This window comes from Amblyomma mixtum, chromosome 3, assembly GCF_055824585.1.
Source record: "Amblyomma mixtum isolate Tamu chromosome 3, ASM5582458v1, whole genome shotgun sequence".
Lineage (NCBI taxonomy): Eukaryota > Metazoa > Arthropoda > Arachnida > Ixodida > Ixodidae > Amblyomma > Amblyomma mixtum.
The window spans coordinates 187,629,425-187,647,434 of record NC_143014.1 but is presented as its reverse complement, the minus strand read 5'-3'; the positions used below and the strand labels follow the sequence as shown (position 1 = coordinate 187,647,434).

General features: G+C 43.1%; 1 protein-coding gene across 2 annotated transcripts in view; it reads left to right on the top strand.

Annotated features, from left to right (window-relative positions):
* The first annotated feature begins 7,948 nt into the window (after positions 1-7,948).
* LOC149353017 (guanylate-binding protein 3-like) overlaps positions 7,949-18,010 on the top strand; it is a 74,476-nt gene continuing 64,414 nt past the window's right edge. The window contains exons 1-5 of one of the 2 annotated variants that reach the window (XM_089582218.1): positions 7,949-8,263; positions 8,962-9,056; positions 10,842-11,003; positions 13,003-13,063; positions 13,143-13,291. In XM_089582218.1, coding sequence (XP_089438344.1) covers positions 8,098-8,263; positions 8,962-9,056; positions 10,842-11,003; positions 13,003-13,063; positions 13,143-13,291 — 633 coding nt within the window. In that variant the 5' untranslated portion in view covers positions 7,949-8,097. Of the gene's footprint in view, positions 8,264-8,961; positions 9,057-9,860; positions 9,947-10,841; positions 11,004-13,002; positions 13,064-13,142; positions 13,292-18,010 lie in introns of those variants that run through there. The other variant, XM_089582219.1, reaches the window with a different exon arrangement.

Below are 18,010 nucleotides of genomic sequence, written 5' to 3'. Positions count from 1 at the left end.
ATTCTGCATGTCACCATTCATCCATTTATTTCTCTTAGTCATTCACGTCTTAAGGACCGGGACATCCTCCGATCTCACGCTGTGCAAATCGAGCAAATTTCCATCACATTTACCTCGTCCTCGAAGAGCCTGACCTGTGAGACAGAGGTAGCACAAAGAGCTAACTATGACACGAAGTGCTGCCCAGGCCTGCTCCCGCTGTTTGTTGTATTGCTGCGAAAGGAGACGCAAAACAGGAATGCCTACCTGGCATGACAAGTTTCGGCTCATGGAGGCCAAGTGAAATTTCCTCTTTTCATGTGACTGGAACTTCTCAATAGCTCTTTTCCAATTGTTAAAACCAGCCTTAACAAAAGCTAATTCCATACTTCTAGCACTGTCCTCTCTTTCATCGAAATGTCGACGGCACTCGTGACACAAGACTACGTCGCTCTTATTTTCATAAAAAAGCCAAGGAAATCGCACAAACCAATCACATTGACACGATCTACCACCTCGGTTCCTGGGGAACCTGTAGGTTTCGGGTGGAAGTGACCGACATTCGTACAGCGCTGATTCGTCCTCCCTCGATCTGTTTCTTGAATTCGTGAAGGCTATTGAATTCACATTGCTCATTTCATCAAAGCTGGTTCCTCCTGCTGTTCGACGTGAAGGCCCTGGTGTTGGAACTTCTACAAATGAAATCAAAGACGTATCCTCACATTTTGCTTTTCACAACGGGCTCCTTCTCCTATTTTCAGTGAATGGTTTTTAAAACAAGCGAAATCAAGTTTCCTCAACATTTTCCCGAATCAATATAGAACAAGGCATTATCATTAGCATAGCAGATAGGCTACTTTTCTTTTGTTTAGAAACACCGAAAATACTTTCCCGCGAAGCAGTCTGCATATGGAAGGGACAGCTCGGAATGATGGTTACAGATCGCCGAATGGTTGAGCATCGACGGCGTTCGTGCTGTCGGGACGGGCTGGGCTAATTTTTGCAGAAGTAGCGCCATCTGGTAGTGACCTGGAAAAGCTAAGAAGCAAAAAGTGTGGTTGAACGGATGCATTGACACAAATGGAAGTCGGAATGAAATACTAAGAACTGTAAGATATCGTACCTTCTGATTCTCCTCTTCTTAGGCATGTACGGTTTGGAGCCGGTAGGAAGAAACTGTTTATCTTTTTTTGGGAGGCAGACATTACGTGTAAGGCTGGAATCAATTTAAAAATGCAGTGGAATCAATTTAAAAATGCAGCAAGTTTTCAATCGCTGCTCACATAACTGTGATGCGATGAGGCAAACACCGGTAAGCAAAACGAGAACACCGGGGGTTACAGAAAATTCATAGTGCAGCAGCGCCGACTGCCAGGAAAAGCAAAAAAAAAAGAACGAACATCATCGTGTACACAAATACGTACCTGAATACACAGTCCGACATCTGGTTGCCACTTTTTTTAATTATGAAGCGTTATATGCTTTAGACCTGCCTCGGGGACAGAGAGAGAGTGCCAATTTTTTTCGACTTCAAGCATAGGAACCAAATTCATCAAAACAAATGAACAAACATCGAGCTGCTACCATGCAGCAACACTCTTTTATGACAACATGACATCGTGAAGTTGTAATGTGCTGATTCTGCATAGAATTTCAGAACAGGCTGTCGCGACAGTGCGATGTGTGTGATAAAGGCATCTTATATCATACTGCCCCAGATATGACGACTACCATAGCTGCACCGACAGCACCAGCACATTTCTGTAATTTAACCTGTATGTCTAACGGATTTTCTGTTTCAAAAGAAGCAAGGCTAAGCAGGCATACTCAACTATAATAATAATGTAAGCGCAGATAGTGCAGTACATACCCGAATAAGCCCCCAAAAAGGCTGGAACTGTCCACGGAGGTTGACAAACGGCACCGGCCTTCTTTGATCGCGGTTCAGGCTTCCTCCAAGCTTCCTAAAGGTCAACTCCCAAGGCCCTTCGCAAGCGCTTCTGTGTACAGAGCCACTGGAATGGACCACTTTTCCAGTAACGTCCTGCGCATGCGCAAAGCCTCCTCGTCCGCGAATTTTGACGACTGAATTTTGAATAGGAGAGGAGTTCGCTGAACGTGCTTTTCCACGACGTCCCCTCGATGCCACAAACTCCTGCACAATAATGGACCATTTGGGGAAGTCCGTAAGTCAGCTTTCTGCAAGGCTTGTTTTCCAACCAAAAGGTCTCATTCTGAGTCGACCCTCGCATTCTTTGTGCAGTCGGGTTTCCCCTTCTGAGTAACTTCTTGAATATCGCCGTTCAACTTCAAGATGGTCCCGAGAGAGGGGGGACCACTGTCAACCTCCTGTAGCACTGCAGTAGAGGTTAGGCAGGAAATGCAAGGAAACGGGCTTTGCTTCCTTGACGGCAAGAGTGGGCTACCTCATACAGGAACTCTGCTCATTATAAACTTTCTTAGAAGTTTCTGCTGAACAAATTAGACTAACCCGCACCGTCGCGCCAACTTCCTCCCTTAATTCCTCCGTACCCCTAGCCCGAACAATGAACAGCTGTAGAGCACGCCAGCCACTTCGCCGCGACAGACTCTTTTCGTGCGCCACGCTGAACGATGAAACATCCGACTCACAAAGACGACGGCGATTGAGACTCCGGGCAAACTTCTCTTTGCATACTGCGAATTCCAGTCACTCCTGAAGAAGGGAGGGAGTTGGTGCCAGAACCTTGGATTGAAAATAAAAGGTTTTCTACATGAAAGCCGTGAGATATGCTTGGCTCGATTATTCTGCTACTTTATGTGCATTTCAGCGCAGAATGAAACTAGCGAGCAAGTGGCGCTCGGCATGGTACCTGTGCCAGAGTGTTTTTATTGTCAAAATTGCCGTTCTGTGATAACCAAAATGAGGGCTAACACTTTAATTCATACCGGTTCCAGAGTCTTGGGGGTGTCTTCAATGTGTAATTTCCTACTGGGACGTCATGGGAACATTTCTCTGGAGCAGCCATGAATTAGACTGCTAGCCCTCATTTTGGTTTTCATAGAACGTCAATTTTAACAATAAAAACACTCTGGTGCAGGCGCCACGCTGAGCGCCACATGCTCGCAGGTTTCATTCTGTGCTGAAATGCAAATAAGGTAGTAGAATGGCCGAAGCAAACGTATCTCATGTCTTTCATGTAGAAAACCCTTTATCTTGAATCCAAAATTCTGGCACCAACTCTGTCCCTTCTTCAGGAGTGACTGGAATTTTCAATAGCAGCAAAAGCAGGGAGCTGGCCCGACGTGATGGATTGTTAGATTCAAGTCAATGCAAAGATTCGTTGAGAATTATGCTAGAGTTCAAGAGACACTCAAGGAGCTCTTGCAGACACCAGGTTCAATGACCGAAGGCAGCAAGGCTATTTTTAGAGGTTACGATTGGGTTTTGCAGAAATTTGAACCTTGTTAGGTATCCACATTTCCGTAGCCTTCTTTGGGACTTGTGAAGAACTAGCAAGGGCTCTCGAGAGCTCAACATATTGCGCCGCAGGTGCAAAAAAGGCAGCAGAGGCTCTCTGTGAGGCGATCTCTCAGTTGCGCTCTGAAATTGCGTTTGAGAAGCTGTGGCAGCACACGAGCACAACAGCGGCACGCCTAGGCCTGAAGGAACCTCGTATGTCAAGGCCGACAAAACCTCCTGCGAGGTATGAGACGACTGATAGACCTGTCCAGCCAGTTGCACTTGACGTCAAGGCCGTTCTGCGCAAGGAGTATTTCGCTGCTGCCGACCGAATGATAAGTGAAACAAAGCGTTTTGAGCAGCCGGGCATGGAACAGCTCGTAGAACTAGAAGACATCTTAACCAGCGCCGGTGGAGGTAGTCAGTATACACAGCAGATGAACTAGAAGCGGCTTCGGGAGTGTGTGCAGTTAATTTTGGCTTGTGCAGACTGTCGGCGCAGTTTATGCTATTACCAACTCTTCTAAACGGTGCTGATTCCACTACAACTCTGGGCATTTTGGAGATCCTACAAAAGGAATCACAAAACATGCGCGAGTTGATGGATCAGGTCGCGAGGTATGTTCAGCTTCTGTTTTCCATACCAGCGTCTGTCGCTTCTGAGGAACGCTCTTTTAGTGCTCTGCGCATAATAAAAACGTATTTGCGCAACCGAACGACTCAAAATAGGTTATCACATCTTTTGATTTTGCATATACACAAAGAAAGAACGGTGCTTCTAAGTATAGACGACGTCATCAGGGAGTTTATGAGTAGAACAGCGGAGCGAGCGGCAACTTTTGGTCCCGCGTAAGCACCTAAAAGAGCAGCACTGTCCGAGATGTCTGCTGCTTGCTCGCATTATTGGTAACTGTATATATGCATTGTAGAACGTTTGCTTGTATTGTGGTACTTAAACTGTTGTTTTATGTTATGGTTTTGTTCATGCACAAATGCCTATATATGTAAATTTGTCAAATGTCAATAAATATATGCGCACTGAAAATTCATTTTCTAATTTTTTCTTTAATGCTTGCATAAATATGCACCATCTTGCGATCAAAGAAACACTGAGTAAGAAAAACAATTTTTTCAAGCAGTTAATTGTTCTCAATCAAGCCAAACTTGGATTGTAATATCTGAAAAACCTAAGTACATAAACAAAAAAAAAGTAGAAAGAAACTTGTTCTAGCCCCCCCACTGAAAATGTACGTCCGGCGTCCCTGGGCATGGATCAGCTGATTAGCCTCAAACGCATTTTGTCTGACGCTGCTGAGGGTTGAAACTTCGCGTCAAATGACCTAAATGAGCTTTTAGGAGCACACACTGCAGATTTTGACATCAGCAGGCTTTCAGCGCAACTCGTGCTTCTCCCAACGCTCCTGCGTGACGAGGGTCTGGTCGCAAGTGAAAGCATTTTACAAATTCTGCAGGGGAAGTCTGCAGACATGCATAATATGATGGACCAGGTTGTCCAGTATCTGCAACTCGTGTTTTCTGTGCCTGTGTCAGCTGCTTCAGGAGAGCGATCTTTCTGTGCTCTGAGGAGAGTAAAAACATTTCTGCGCAATCGAATGACGCAGAGGACGCTGGCACACCTTCTCCTCCTCCGCGTGCACAAGAAGAGAGTTGCGGACCCACATTTGGATGCCGTTATGAAAGAGTTCGTATCTAGAACGGCAGAACGAACAGCAACCTTCGGCCTCCTTTGAAAACCTCTCCTGCCCAACATCCTCTTGTCATGCTAGCCTAAAAGCTCGTCAGTGTGCGATACTATAGCTTTGTACCCTACTTTCATGTCTACTTGCATGAATATATCAGTTCACATTTGCTTCAGTGCAAGGGCGAATTCGGAAATATTAAAGATGTTTTTTTCGCAGCTTTCGAATCCGTTTACTCACTTGTGCGGTCTGCGCAGGTTTCAGTAATTATGAAATTTCCAACCATTTTTGAAGTGCATATACCAATGTACAATAAGCAAGGATGCAATTATGTAAAATTGAAATGGCTACAATAAATTAAAACATTAATAATTAATAAGAATAAGAAGTTTGCAGGAGTCAATTGGATGCAGCTAGCACAGGACCGGGTTAATTGGAGGAATATGGGAGCGGTCTTTGCCCTGCAGTGTGTCTAGTCCAGCTGATGATGATGATGACAAAGCAAAGAGAATACTTGCCCCCCCCCCTCCACTCCCAAAAACGATCCGGAGTCAGTGAGAAAAGCTAATAGTTTTTCAGAGCAACAACACCCGCAGGGACTCCGAAACGTTTTTGGGAGAGGGGGGGGGGGGGGGGGCAAGTATTGTCTTTGCTTCATCCGACTTTCAGCGCTGTGTTCGTCCTTCTTCTCTTACTGCTTCTTTTCTTTGGCCGTCTGCCGCTGCGCTGAAAAACTATCAGCGTTTTGTTCGTTTTTCTTCTCTTCTTGCTCCTTTTCTTTGGCCGGGTGCCGTTGCGCTGAAAAACTATGAGCTTAAATCAAGAATACCAACTAGCCGAAGAACTAACTCTACTGAAGCATTAAAGGTGCACTGAAGAGGAATCTGAACTCGTCTTTTTGCCGCGGGAACTAGATCTACTACACGTTCTGAGCATTCTTAGAAACATCGATTTATGGCCCTGTGTGGCTGATTTCCCAAATTAAATCGAATTAACGTCCGGCTCCCGCCTTTTTTTTTTTCGAATTTTCCCCCGTACGGTGGGCGGAGTCGGCCAATGCGTGGAGTACCTTTCAGCCAGCTCCTTGGAGGCTTTGCTTTCGCTTTATTTTGTTTTGTTTTTTAGGTTTCCGTGAATAAATAGTTTCATTGGCAGATAATATAGCCGCAAAATAAGCCCGCAGAAATAAAAATACGCGCGGACTATTTGCTTCTACGGACTACTACGTATTACTCCGCCGATGGCAGAACGGCAAGCCGCCACGGGACTGGGTGAAAGGCACTCCACGCGTTGGTCGACTCCGCCCACCGTACGAGGGAGAATTAAAAAAAAAAGGCGGGAGCCGGACGTTAATTCGATTTAATTAGGGAAATCGGCCACACAGGGCAATAAATCGAAGTTTCTAAGAATGCTCGGAACGTGCAGATTGAGTTCCCGCGGCAAAAAGACGAGTTCAGATTCCTCTTCACTGCATCTTTAAGAAAATTCTTGCCAGAGGATATTTGTGAAGCGGCGTCATTTACATGCGGCAGCTCTCCTTCACGCCAGCATTTATTCAAGTCTGTGAGTGCTCCCACCAACTTGTAATCCAAGTTTCTCAACACCTTATTCGTCACTCCGTCTTGTCCAGCCGCTGACGTGTTGCGGAGCTGCCCCATGGCAAATTCAACTTCCGCCAGCGTAAAATCCGCGTCTAGTTCCAGGTTCTCCCATCCCCTGTAGTCTGGTGGTCCCGACCCTTGAGCTCCTCCACGAAATCATCCATGGATCCTGTGTATTGATGTAATAGCCTCGCCATCTGGTTTCTCTGCTCCGATTTGGTCTGGAGCCGTTGCACTTGGGCGTCATTTTGCGTTTCGCGCTACCATCACGAAAGCGATCTGATGATTTGGTCGAAGAGCGTAGTAACCATAATAGTGTAAAGTGCTCAAAGGACTATCTCCGCTACAAAGATGGAATCCTTCCTCCATGCTCCGCTATCTTCCCTGCTTGCAGTGCGATCAGTGGCGAAAGATGGACGTTGCAAAGTGGTAACACCGGTCTAGAAGACCGGACTTTGAAAAACAACGATCAGATCCGTCCGGCGTGCCTTAAAAAAAATTACGACGAACTTTAGAAGCTAAAGTGGTGAAAGGCGAAAGCCTGAGTGCTGCATTATGCTACGCCATTTTTCACTTCACATTCTGTTGGTGCATTAATTAACTGCCAGTGGAACGCGACAGCGTGTTGTAGCGCTGCCAGGGAGTCCACGGAACGCCACCACCCGCTCGGCGCGATGCGTTGCCCTTTGAACGCAACGCTTTTTGAGGAAATGAAATGGCGCTGTAATTCCCTGTCGACTCGGTGGACACCTGAACTATGGTGTCTGGAAAACACCAACCCTGAACCGCACCGTACAGGAAGGGAGGAAGTGCAGTGAAAGAAGAGAAAGAGGGGCCATAATGAAGAAAATGAAAATTGTATTTGAGGAAAGGAAATTACGCAGTAACTGTCTCACATATCTCGGTGGACTCCAGTCGAAAATTGCATTTGAGGAAAGGAAATTGCGCAGTAACTGTCTCACGTAATTCGGTGGACAGCCGTCAAAATTCGCGCGCATTGACGTCATGACCATTTCGACCAATCTGAAATGCGGACAAATTAGGTCTTGGTCACGACAGTATGAGCCTTTAAAGGCCTTCGCCTTAAAAAAAAACAAAAAAAAACGTACCGCGTCCGTCCGACGCAAGTACAGCGTTTAACCAGTTAACCGCAACCTTTTGAAAATTAGCATACGAAAACCCCGTTTGCGCTTCTAAGCAGTTTGTTTTAATGCCGCAAGTGGCGCGACGAGCGGTTAATTACAAGTTTTGGGCGAAGAAAAGTTTGCAGGAGCATGAGTAAACACAGCGGGTATCATACAATAAAGTAGTTCTTTTAAGGCCCGTATTGCGTAACGCCATCCTTAGTGGTGCTGATCTGCTGCAGTCGGGGGCTATGGTAGGGAAAGTGCGGATATGTGTCGACAGCAGAACTCATTCCGGTGTCATGACGGTCGCGAGAGGCGTGAGGGGGGCCATGTGGGCGGCTTGTTTAAAATGTGTTGCGCGGCTTGCGCTGCTTACGTTAGTGCTGGTGTTTTTGTGTCCTCCAGTGACGGCAAGTAAGTATAATCTCTTCATCAGTCTCACTCCTGTTGCTTGGAATTCGCTTGTATGTTCGTTGCTTGAGTTCGGCGCTTTGTGAGTTATCTCTGGCCTTACATGAGCTGTGCCAGCAGTTGTGCTAATAATTGTGGCTTGCAGTTTCCGATGAGCGCATTCTTTCGTAAGAATGTCGCCTTTTTATTATTAATTGTGTTGTCCAGAAGCTGTGAGTGTTCTCGAGCTTCGACATTCTTTTCCGTTTGCTTTCTGGTACAATAAAGTAGCGCATTGTCTTTAGTTACACAGATGCCTTTGCACAAAACTGAAAGCTTTCAGGTCTATGTAACGATCTTATCTGAAGTAACAAATTCAAAATTCGTTGCACACTTCTGTTAACAGCTGGTTTTCCTATTTGAAATCTTTCAGGAACCATTCGAAGCCTCTCGATTCAAGTTCTACTTCAAAAGAAAAGAAACTGACAGGTGTGCTGTCATATTTGGTTAATATCAAGTAAAATTGGTGTCAGCCTTATAAAAGATATGTCATGTAATTTAACTGCGCGCACAACTGTTCTGGAGAGAGGTAGGCAGTAGTGCTTTTGCTGTTTTCCGGGTGTCAAGTAAAACTAGTGTCATCCTTATCAAAGATGTAATGCCACTTTGTACACAAGTGTTTTTTGAAAGAGCTAAGCGGTAGTGTTTTTACTATTTTTCAGGTCTCCAGTCCTTCACCTTTAATGATGCACCAATACAGATAGTTAAACCTTCTGATGATCATAAGAAACTTATTGTGGATGATGAAAACATAAAGGTGAGGCCTTGAGCAAACCTGGTGGTCTGTATATTTTAGACGAATGTTGTCTAAAATATATTACTTGGCCATTTACAGTAGAATACTCGTGTCTTTATCACTCTCGCCAGCTTTTTTTTTTCTCACTTGTTCTGTATGAATTATGGAATTGTATATACAAGGCATTTCATGGATGAATCTCCAGCCTCAGTGAAAATGCATTTAACAAGAGTAAACTGAAGTAGTATTGCTGGCAGTTGTTGAGCACACTTAAATTTATTTTCTAAATATTTATTAACTAATGAACTAAATATTAATCAGTGTAGGTTCATGTAAAGGCTTGGAAGTCTTGGAAGCTGTAGATTATTACACCAAGCCCCAGTAGTGCAGCTTTTTAATGGAACTTTGACTAATACGGATGCATTTCTTGCCTCATGAGTTATGTGGACAGGATGTGTCACCACGGGCTGTGGACATTGCGTGTCCTTACGAACTGTCGGTGTCATTATGATTTGTGATGGTTAATAATGATTTAATGAAAAGCTTAAATGACTGAATTACTAAATAAAATAAAGTATAATTAAAGTATAAAAATAAATAAAAAATAATACAAATAAAATCAATAAAATGAAATAAGGATAAAAATAATAAAAATTTAAATTTAAAAAATGATTAATAACATTATTAAGGAACAGGAAGTAACGGAAATCGAAATGCTTTCGCATTTCCATACGTAAGGAGACTTAAGAGCACCTTTAATTTTTTATGAACACTTTCAACTCTCCGATCAAAGTGCACAAATGTGAGTGTGGAAAGATAATTGGAACAATGTTATCAAAATGGCAGCCATTAATGTGTCCTTTGCCTCAGGGAAAGGTGAAAAGTTCGGGAGGATCTGGAAGTCCGGAAGGGTTTGAAAGGCTTCGCTAATCATTTGGTGTGCTTGTTGCTTGCAGCGGAATAACGTTTGCCTTCGCAGCGAGATAACGTTCGCCTTCGCAGCGAGATAACGTTCGCCTTCGCAGCGAGATAACGTTCGCCTTCGCAGCGAGATAACGTTCGCCTTCGCAGCGAGATAACGTTCGCCTTCGCAGCGAGATAACATTGGAAGTGGGCTTTGTGGGAACATATGCTTACAAGAGCGTGATTGTGCCCTGTCCACATCCTTGTTTCTCCGTTATCCCACTGCAGCACGTGCAAACCAGATTTTTGCTGTACTCTAGCTGTGTGCCTGCTCGTACAGGAAGTAACATGGGATGTTATGGAAACCTTTCACTTAAATGTGGTGTATTAGTCAGTATTCTGTAATGCTTTCTTATAAAGATTGGATTGTGGGGTCTTTATGTCCCAAAGCAACTCGGGCTGTGAGGGACGCCATAGTGGATGGCTCCGGATTAATTTAGACCGCCTGGGATTCTTTATAGAATTTTAATATTAGAGAAGTTGTGTTTTGTCTGAAGACCACAGCTAGTGGCACTTTTAATGCTCTTTTTCTTTATTTTCAAGATTTCTTTTTTTTTGTGTGTGGTTATCCTACCTTGGCTTAGTGTGTGGAATGGGCTGCATTTAGAATTAGCAGGTCTGATAACATTTACCACATTTGCTCAATCCAGTGATGACCTTTCTCTGCGCAAATTTGAAGTGTCTCTGCTTCGGAGTAGTCCCCAATTAAAAAAAGGGGATTACTACAGCATTGAGACCCTGTTGACAAGACTAGAAATCTGACTGGATTGTGCTTTATCTTGTCACAACACATTGGTTTGCAGCTACAAAGCATTTTATACAGCATGCTCAATTTCCCTGTAGGCCATCAGCAAGATCAAAGGCCCTGTGGCAACTGTTGGTGTTGTTGGAAAGTTCCACTCTGGCAAATCATTTCTGATGAACCAGCTTATGGGGAAGACAAAGGGATTTGGCATTGGCCCTTCCGTCCGGCCTGAAACAATGGGCATCTGGATGTGGGGAGAGGTGATTATTTTCATGACTACTGCATGAAATACTTTTAGATAATATTGTGAATACATCTGGTTGCATGAAGTCTTTGCTGCAGGTTCCCTCTCTTGAGTTATTAAATCTTGAGTTGTTTAATCAACTGCAGGTCACCTTTATTTTAGATATTAGTACCTGTGGCTCTGATCTTTAAATAAAAAGATTCAACACACATGTACACACGTACACCAGCTGTTTCATGCAGCGTGACCCAAGCTTGTTAAAAAAAAAGTCACACACGGATGAAACCAACCGAATTCTATTGTCATTCATGTTGTACAAGTCAGAGGTTTTTTGCGTTGTGCCCCACTGAATAATAATTTCTTTAACAAAAAAATGTAAACATAAAAAAAGTAACAAAAAACAATAAATGATATAATAATAATAATAATCAATCCAGTTTTTTGCAATGAGATAGCTTTTAAGTGGTTATTTTTTCTGAGCATCAAAGAAAGGCAGCAGAATTTGAAGAAAAAAGTGATTTCACTGTTGTGCACCTGGATTACAGCGCTTTCATGTGTGCTTTCAATGAATGAAGCCCCATGTTTTCTGTGAGCAAGTGACAAGCGGCCCTTGCAGTGAGCACAGGAGGATGAGACAATTTCGAAAGGACAAAATGAGCGCCTGATTTGTAGCAGTCCTTGTGCGACTGCCCCAAGTGTGCTGCATGTGACTTTGGCAGAATGTGAATGCTTGTGCCCGGGAATATGTGATGCTAGGCTGATAAGCTCTAGACCGTTGGGCCCACACTGAAGTAGGTGGCTCGTCTCTTGTTCGCAGCAAATGCATTGGCTTTGTTTGTTGAAACTACATGTGAGGGTACTGTAGTCCGAGTGCAAAACTGCGAAATTGCATGGCTTTTTCTGAATGCATGGTCTCTTTCTTTTTAGAGCTTGAAAAAGGAACCACCTTAGAGCTACCTTATCGCAGGCAACTAAATTGGGTGTTTCTGAATGTGCTGTACAACTTCATGAACAACTATACCACTCTGAAATGAATAATCAGTGAGCTCCAAAATATTTTTTTAATAATTAATCTGTGGGGTGTGAGATATAAAAATATTACTCTGACTTGCAAAACGTGTATGCCAGTTCAATGTGGTTGGTTTCATCTGTGTGTGAGACCCCAATTTTTTTTTAACAAGTTTGGATAATGTTGCATTTAACAGTTTCTGTGTGCATATGAACTTGTGTGTGTAGGAAGCCTAAAATTTTGCACTGCTCGGACTATTTCTGCATTTTTTCAAGTGCATACAAGAATGTCAACAACAGTGTGTGCCTTGCCGTTAATTTCTGGTCCACATTTTTTCAGTGTTTTTTTTTTTCCAGGTTTCAAAAATGCTATACCTAGCCGAACAGCAGCTTTAATGTGGTGTTGAAAAAGGTTTTGCCACCTTGGCTGTAACTCGCTTCATGAAGTCATGGGATTGAAAGACGTCACAATCACGTAAAATTTAGAATGTGCTCTTTTCCAGGAACGCATCACTTTGCTACATAGTCCTTGCAAGCGGCATTGCACTTTTGCCATTGGTGCACAGGTCAAGTTGTAAAAGTATGAGAGCAGGAATTTTCCTTTGCCAACCTTACAGCCTAGTCCTTGTGCCATTGGTATTTTGGCTGTTTCCCTAGAGGGAGGGACACGTAAGGGAGCGTGTTTTGCATCCGATGCAGAGGTAGAGGTGCATCATATATCGAAAAGTGACATGCATTTGAAAAAAAGGGCATGCAAACTTTAATTTTATTGTAACACTTTTCAATGGTGTCACCAATTAAGAATGGCACAGCCCAGGAGGCAAAACTGTGCTTGTGCTTGCACGTGTGTGTCTTTGTGCATAGACAGTATTGTGTGGTAAAGTGTGTTTTTGGATATACGTTTATGTAGATTTGGGTTAATATATCATGCTTAATCCTGTGACTATGTGGTGCTCATTCTTTATTCTGACATTGACTGCACTCTTTTCCTTACGCCCTTTTTGCAGCCCTTGAAAGTGAAGTTGCCATCAGGGCAGCAGCTGTCCCTTATTTTCCTTGACACTGAAGGTATGTGTTCACTTTTGCCCTGCGAACCTGCTGGAGCCAAGGCGTAGAAAGCTAATGTACACAACTTTTTGGTCATCAGGTTTTGCAGCCACAAACGTGTCTGAAAACTATGATGCCAAGATATTTGCCATTGCTACACTTATCAGCTCGCACCTGATCTATAACTCTGTCAAGATCATTGATCAAGCTGAGATAGACTACTTAGAACTTTTGGCCAGGCGAACACAGGTAATTTTTTTTTCTTTATTTGTATTTCTAAACTCCAGTATTTTTATTAATTTAGTGATAAGACACTAAAAATGCCTGCAACTCTGCATGCGCGTTATTAGTCTGGTGACCTTAAGTGTACCAGAGAAATGAAAGAACACTAACATTATACTAATACTAATCCATTAGAAAGATGCTGTGGAAGACCTCGAAAGCATCAGACTCGTTACCTTAATGTCTGTTTTGTTCAAAGCACTTACTGAGGTAATTATTGATAGAATAATGCTTAACCAGCCTGAAAAGAACGTGCATCTTTAGAAGAGGCATTAATTGCTGTTATATTCATGTCATGAATTGGGTTAAAAAGAAATTTTCATACTTCAATGCACCTCCACATATGGCCCTCACAGATGACCTAACTTTAGTGTTGGAACTCAAGAATTTAATAACATAAAATTTGTCCTGCCTCCTTCACCTCAGTATCACTGGCAGCCAAATTGAAGAAAAAAATTAACAGGAACAAGGTAAAACCTTTTCCATACCCAGCTCATAGCACCCCCCCCCCCCCCCCCCCCCTTAAGTTTTTAAAGCAAAGAAATTGCAAGAAAAGTAAAAAGAAAACAATCTGATCATATCAAGCATGCTGCTGTCAAGGTAACACTAGAATGAATCAGAGTCCTGTGGGTTTTAGCATTGCATTCTTTGCATTCTGATTTTTTATTTTGCTTGTTTTAAAAAGATCTTAAGAAAACTATAATCTGTTTGCTCTTGAATTGTTCCATAGTGGGATTCAGTTATATTTATTTGATCTGATATTATCTTTGCCATTAGTTTTTATTTGTAGTGCTGTTTATGTGGAAGGATTTAAAGAAATTGCTGCAGAGTAGACATTTTTTTACTGCATTCATGTTTTATTGGGCTATTTCTTTGTTAATAAAATATTTCTTTGGAAAGATTAAGCTATTTCTCTGCACTCTGTCTTCTTTTCTTTCCTCCAGTTCTCTCCTCTCTATTTCCTTTTTTTTTTTTTGAGATCAGATGGGTTGCATCTAAAATGAGTTTCAAGTGGAAAGTGACTCAGTTACATGATTTTCAAGCTAGTAATGACTGCCTCCTGTTCTTTGTTATATTTTGTTATTTAGTATACTGCTGATTATGATTGTGATCAATGCTTTTATGTATACATATGTTACTTTATTTATTCATTTAGTACGTACTGCAGACCACAACATGGTCCAAGCAGGACAGGCACAATATGGTAAATGTACAAACAAGAATGCAGAACTGAATAACTAAAGAGATATGGGAAAAAAATTAAATCAGTGCCGCTCAAATTGTGACAAAGCTGTAAGGTTGTTCAAATTGGATATAGTATGTAGAATGAACAAAAATTTGCTGCAGTCAGTTTTCACGAAATATGGCGTTAGTGAGCACATGTGAGTTTGAGTTTGGCGGGTGGATAGAGGGGATAACTATGTGGAAGGGTCTACTGTGAGCTTACAATTATGTAGTGAATAAAGGCAGTCAAGGTGCCATTTTGTGCTTCGCACTACAAGTAGTTCTTTATTGTTAGTTGCCATAACCTGAGAATCCACTATTTTAAACTTCGAATAAGCCTGTCAGCTTTTCTTTCAATTCTTTCAAGTTTATTAATGTTTTGTTGAGTAAAGGGGTCCTATACTATAGATAAATATACAAGTTTCGGTCTGGTACTTGCATTATATGTTAGGAGTTCTTGTATATTCTGAGGGGAGGGGGAATTTCTAAGCTTATGCTTCAGAAAACATAGCTCGCAAAACGCAGACGAAAGTATCTTGTCTATATCCAAGTTGTAGGAAAGATTGTTACTCATTGTTACACCTATATACTTGTAGCTATTAACCTCCTTTAGTGGTGATGAATCAAGCAAATTGTCTAGACTTGAGTCCAGTTCATTTTGGTCACCCACAAACGGAATTTTACGAAATAACGCCCAGTCATTGGCAAACAGTCGAGTTTGTGCTCCTGGGGTAACCACGGTAACAATATCTATGCACAACTGAAAAAGTAACGACTCCAGGACACTTCCATGGGGCACACCCCCGGGTAACTAGAAAAAGAACTATAGCTGCAGCCATCAGCTGAAACAAACTGTTCTCTACTGGTGAGATAATTGGCAATCGATGAAATAAGGCCTTTTAGTTTTTGGATTGGTCTTACATCACTAACTTTGTTGAACACTTTCCTGAAATACATAAATCTACACAGTGTGACCATCTTTATCTAAAGTTTTTGCAAATATATGTACTGTTGTAACTAATAGGGTCACTGTACCTTTTCTGAAGCCATGCTGAAAATTACTTACCTAATACAGAGTGTTGTTCGAGAAATTCATTAATATATTTTGCAATAATATGTTTAGCAACTTACAGTGGACAGAAGTTTTGTATTAGTGGGCGTTCGCTTTTTTTAAAGATGGGAACAGCGCGAGCCGTCTTCCAGTCAGGTGGTAGTTTCGATAAAACCAAAGATTTCATAGCCACTCCACAAGATGCGCCACTTCAAACAAATGCACAGCGTTCAATGCAGCTAGCACAATGCTGCACGTACATGGTCTGTTCTGAAAGTAGTAGGACTCATTTTTTTCAACAAAATTTATTCAAGAGAATAGTACAAACGATTACAATTTTTCAAGGTAGCACCCTTCCGCACCTACACGCTGCTGCCAATCAGTTTTACAGTTTTCGTACGCCTCCAGGAACACCTGGACAGGAATGCTGTTTAGCTCCCTCGTCACGGCCTGTTGAACCACCTCTACTGATCCGTGATGTTCCCCCTTGAGCGTCGATTTTATTCTTGGGAATAGAAAAAAGTCTGGCGGGGCGAAGTCGAGGCTGTAGGGGGGCTCAGGCAGCGTTGCCGCCTTGTGGTGGGCAAAAAATCGGGGTCCTCATTCACATGATGAAGAAGATCCTACCGGTTGGCCTTTACCTTCTCTGACAACACTCCCGGCACCAACTTCGCGCACGCTTTCCTCATGGATAAGTTTTCTGTCACGATCTCAAAAACTTGGGTTTGAGGAATGCCCAAGTCATCAGCAATCATTCTGATACTCATTCTACGATCACTGTTAAGTAAATGTTTCACTCGCTACACATTTTCGTTGGTCTTGCTGGTCGAAGGGCGTCTGGAGCGGTCGTCTTCCTCCAATCTTTCCTTACCTTCGCGAAACAGCTTGTGCCACTCAAAAAACACCTGATCTACCCATGTAAGCGTCACCGCAGGCCTCCTTAATCATGTTGTGAGTCTCTTTGCCCATTTTACCAAGATTTACTCAAAATTTGGTCGCGTATCGCTGATCCAGTAAACGCTCGATGATTCTGCATGACGAGACCTTTCGACAGGGGTTCACAGTACAAGCGACCTACTCTCTTCAATGGCCGAGAGCCAACTGCCGATTTTCCCCAGTATTCCCAATATCCCCCTTCAACGATCCTGCACGCGCAGACCACCTCTAGTCCGCCCGTTCGCCCAGGAAAAAACCAGTCCTACTACTTTCAGAACAGACCCTGTATGTGAAACCACGTGACAACACCAATACATGGCTGCAGCAGACGAATGTTTCTGCTTTTTTGCACTTGATTGGCTGCTGCACAGAGAGCACTAGGGTCAGGCTACACTTGCGCCGCAAGAACTGATGTTGCACTGGCACGGTACCTTTGTGAACTAGTGCAGAAAGTGCAGCCAAATCGAGGAGACCTGAAAAATGGACTCACCAATGTGGCTCAGCATTTCTGGCATTCTGCTGTTAAACACAAAGTTATGGGTTTGATGCTCAGCCACAACAGCCACATTTTGGTGAAGGTGAAGTGTAAAAACCACATGTACTGTGCAGAGAAAGTTAAAGAACCCTGTCATCTGGAGCCCCTTACAGCCATATTGTAGCTTTAAGATATGTGAAAATCCATCAGTGCTTCTTTTTTGAATACAAAATGGCTAAGCATTTTTAACTCGCAGAGTGCCTCCTATAAAACCTGATGGGGAAAGCGACTTCAAGATATGAGGTCCGTTCGATTTACCTGCATTCCCTGCACCAGTTCTGTAAAGTTCCGAGGCAGTGCCACTAGTGTGCAGCGCCAGTTCCTGCAGTTCAGGTGCAGCTTGGCACTGGCTGCTTCCAAAACGAATGGTCGAGTGCAGGCCTGGTCGTCTGCTAGCCTTGGCGTCGCCACCAAAAATTGTAGCCAGCAGCCTGGCGCCCATATTAACGGCTGCCAACATCCCGAACTGTGTGAAGAATTTTCAAACAGCATGTTGCAGTGAAGTGTTGCCATGAATCAGCCTCGATGCAACCTTGCGGCAGCTAAGTGAAATGCACTTGTTCGTTTACTACAAGCAGTCCACACACTTCTGAACGAAGCACTGGATAACAAGTACCAAATGGTAGTGGGCAAGGCACCGTGAAAACCGTAAACAGAAAGCCATGGAAACGTGTTGCACAACGATGATGATAATGAATGCAATGGAGGAAAAACTGACTGGCACCGTCTTGTAGCACTCTGTGGGACTAGGCGCGTTTTTGGCAGGTTTTTTTTTTTTTTTAATTTTTGTGGCTGAAAGGGAGGGTGCAGGCTGTGCATGAGGGCGGCTTATACACGAGTACATATGGTAATTCCAAAATTTACAGGGGTCGTTATTAAAAAACTGGGTAAAGTCCTGTTAAACTAGTAGTCTTTTGATTCACGTACAGTGCAGTCAAGA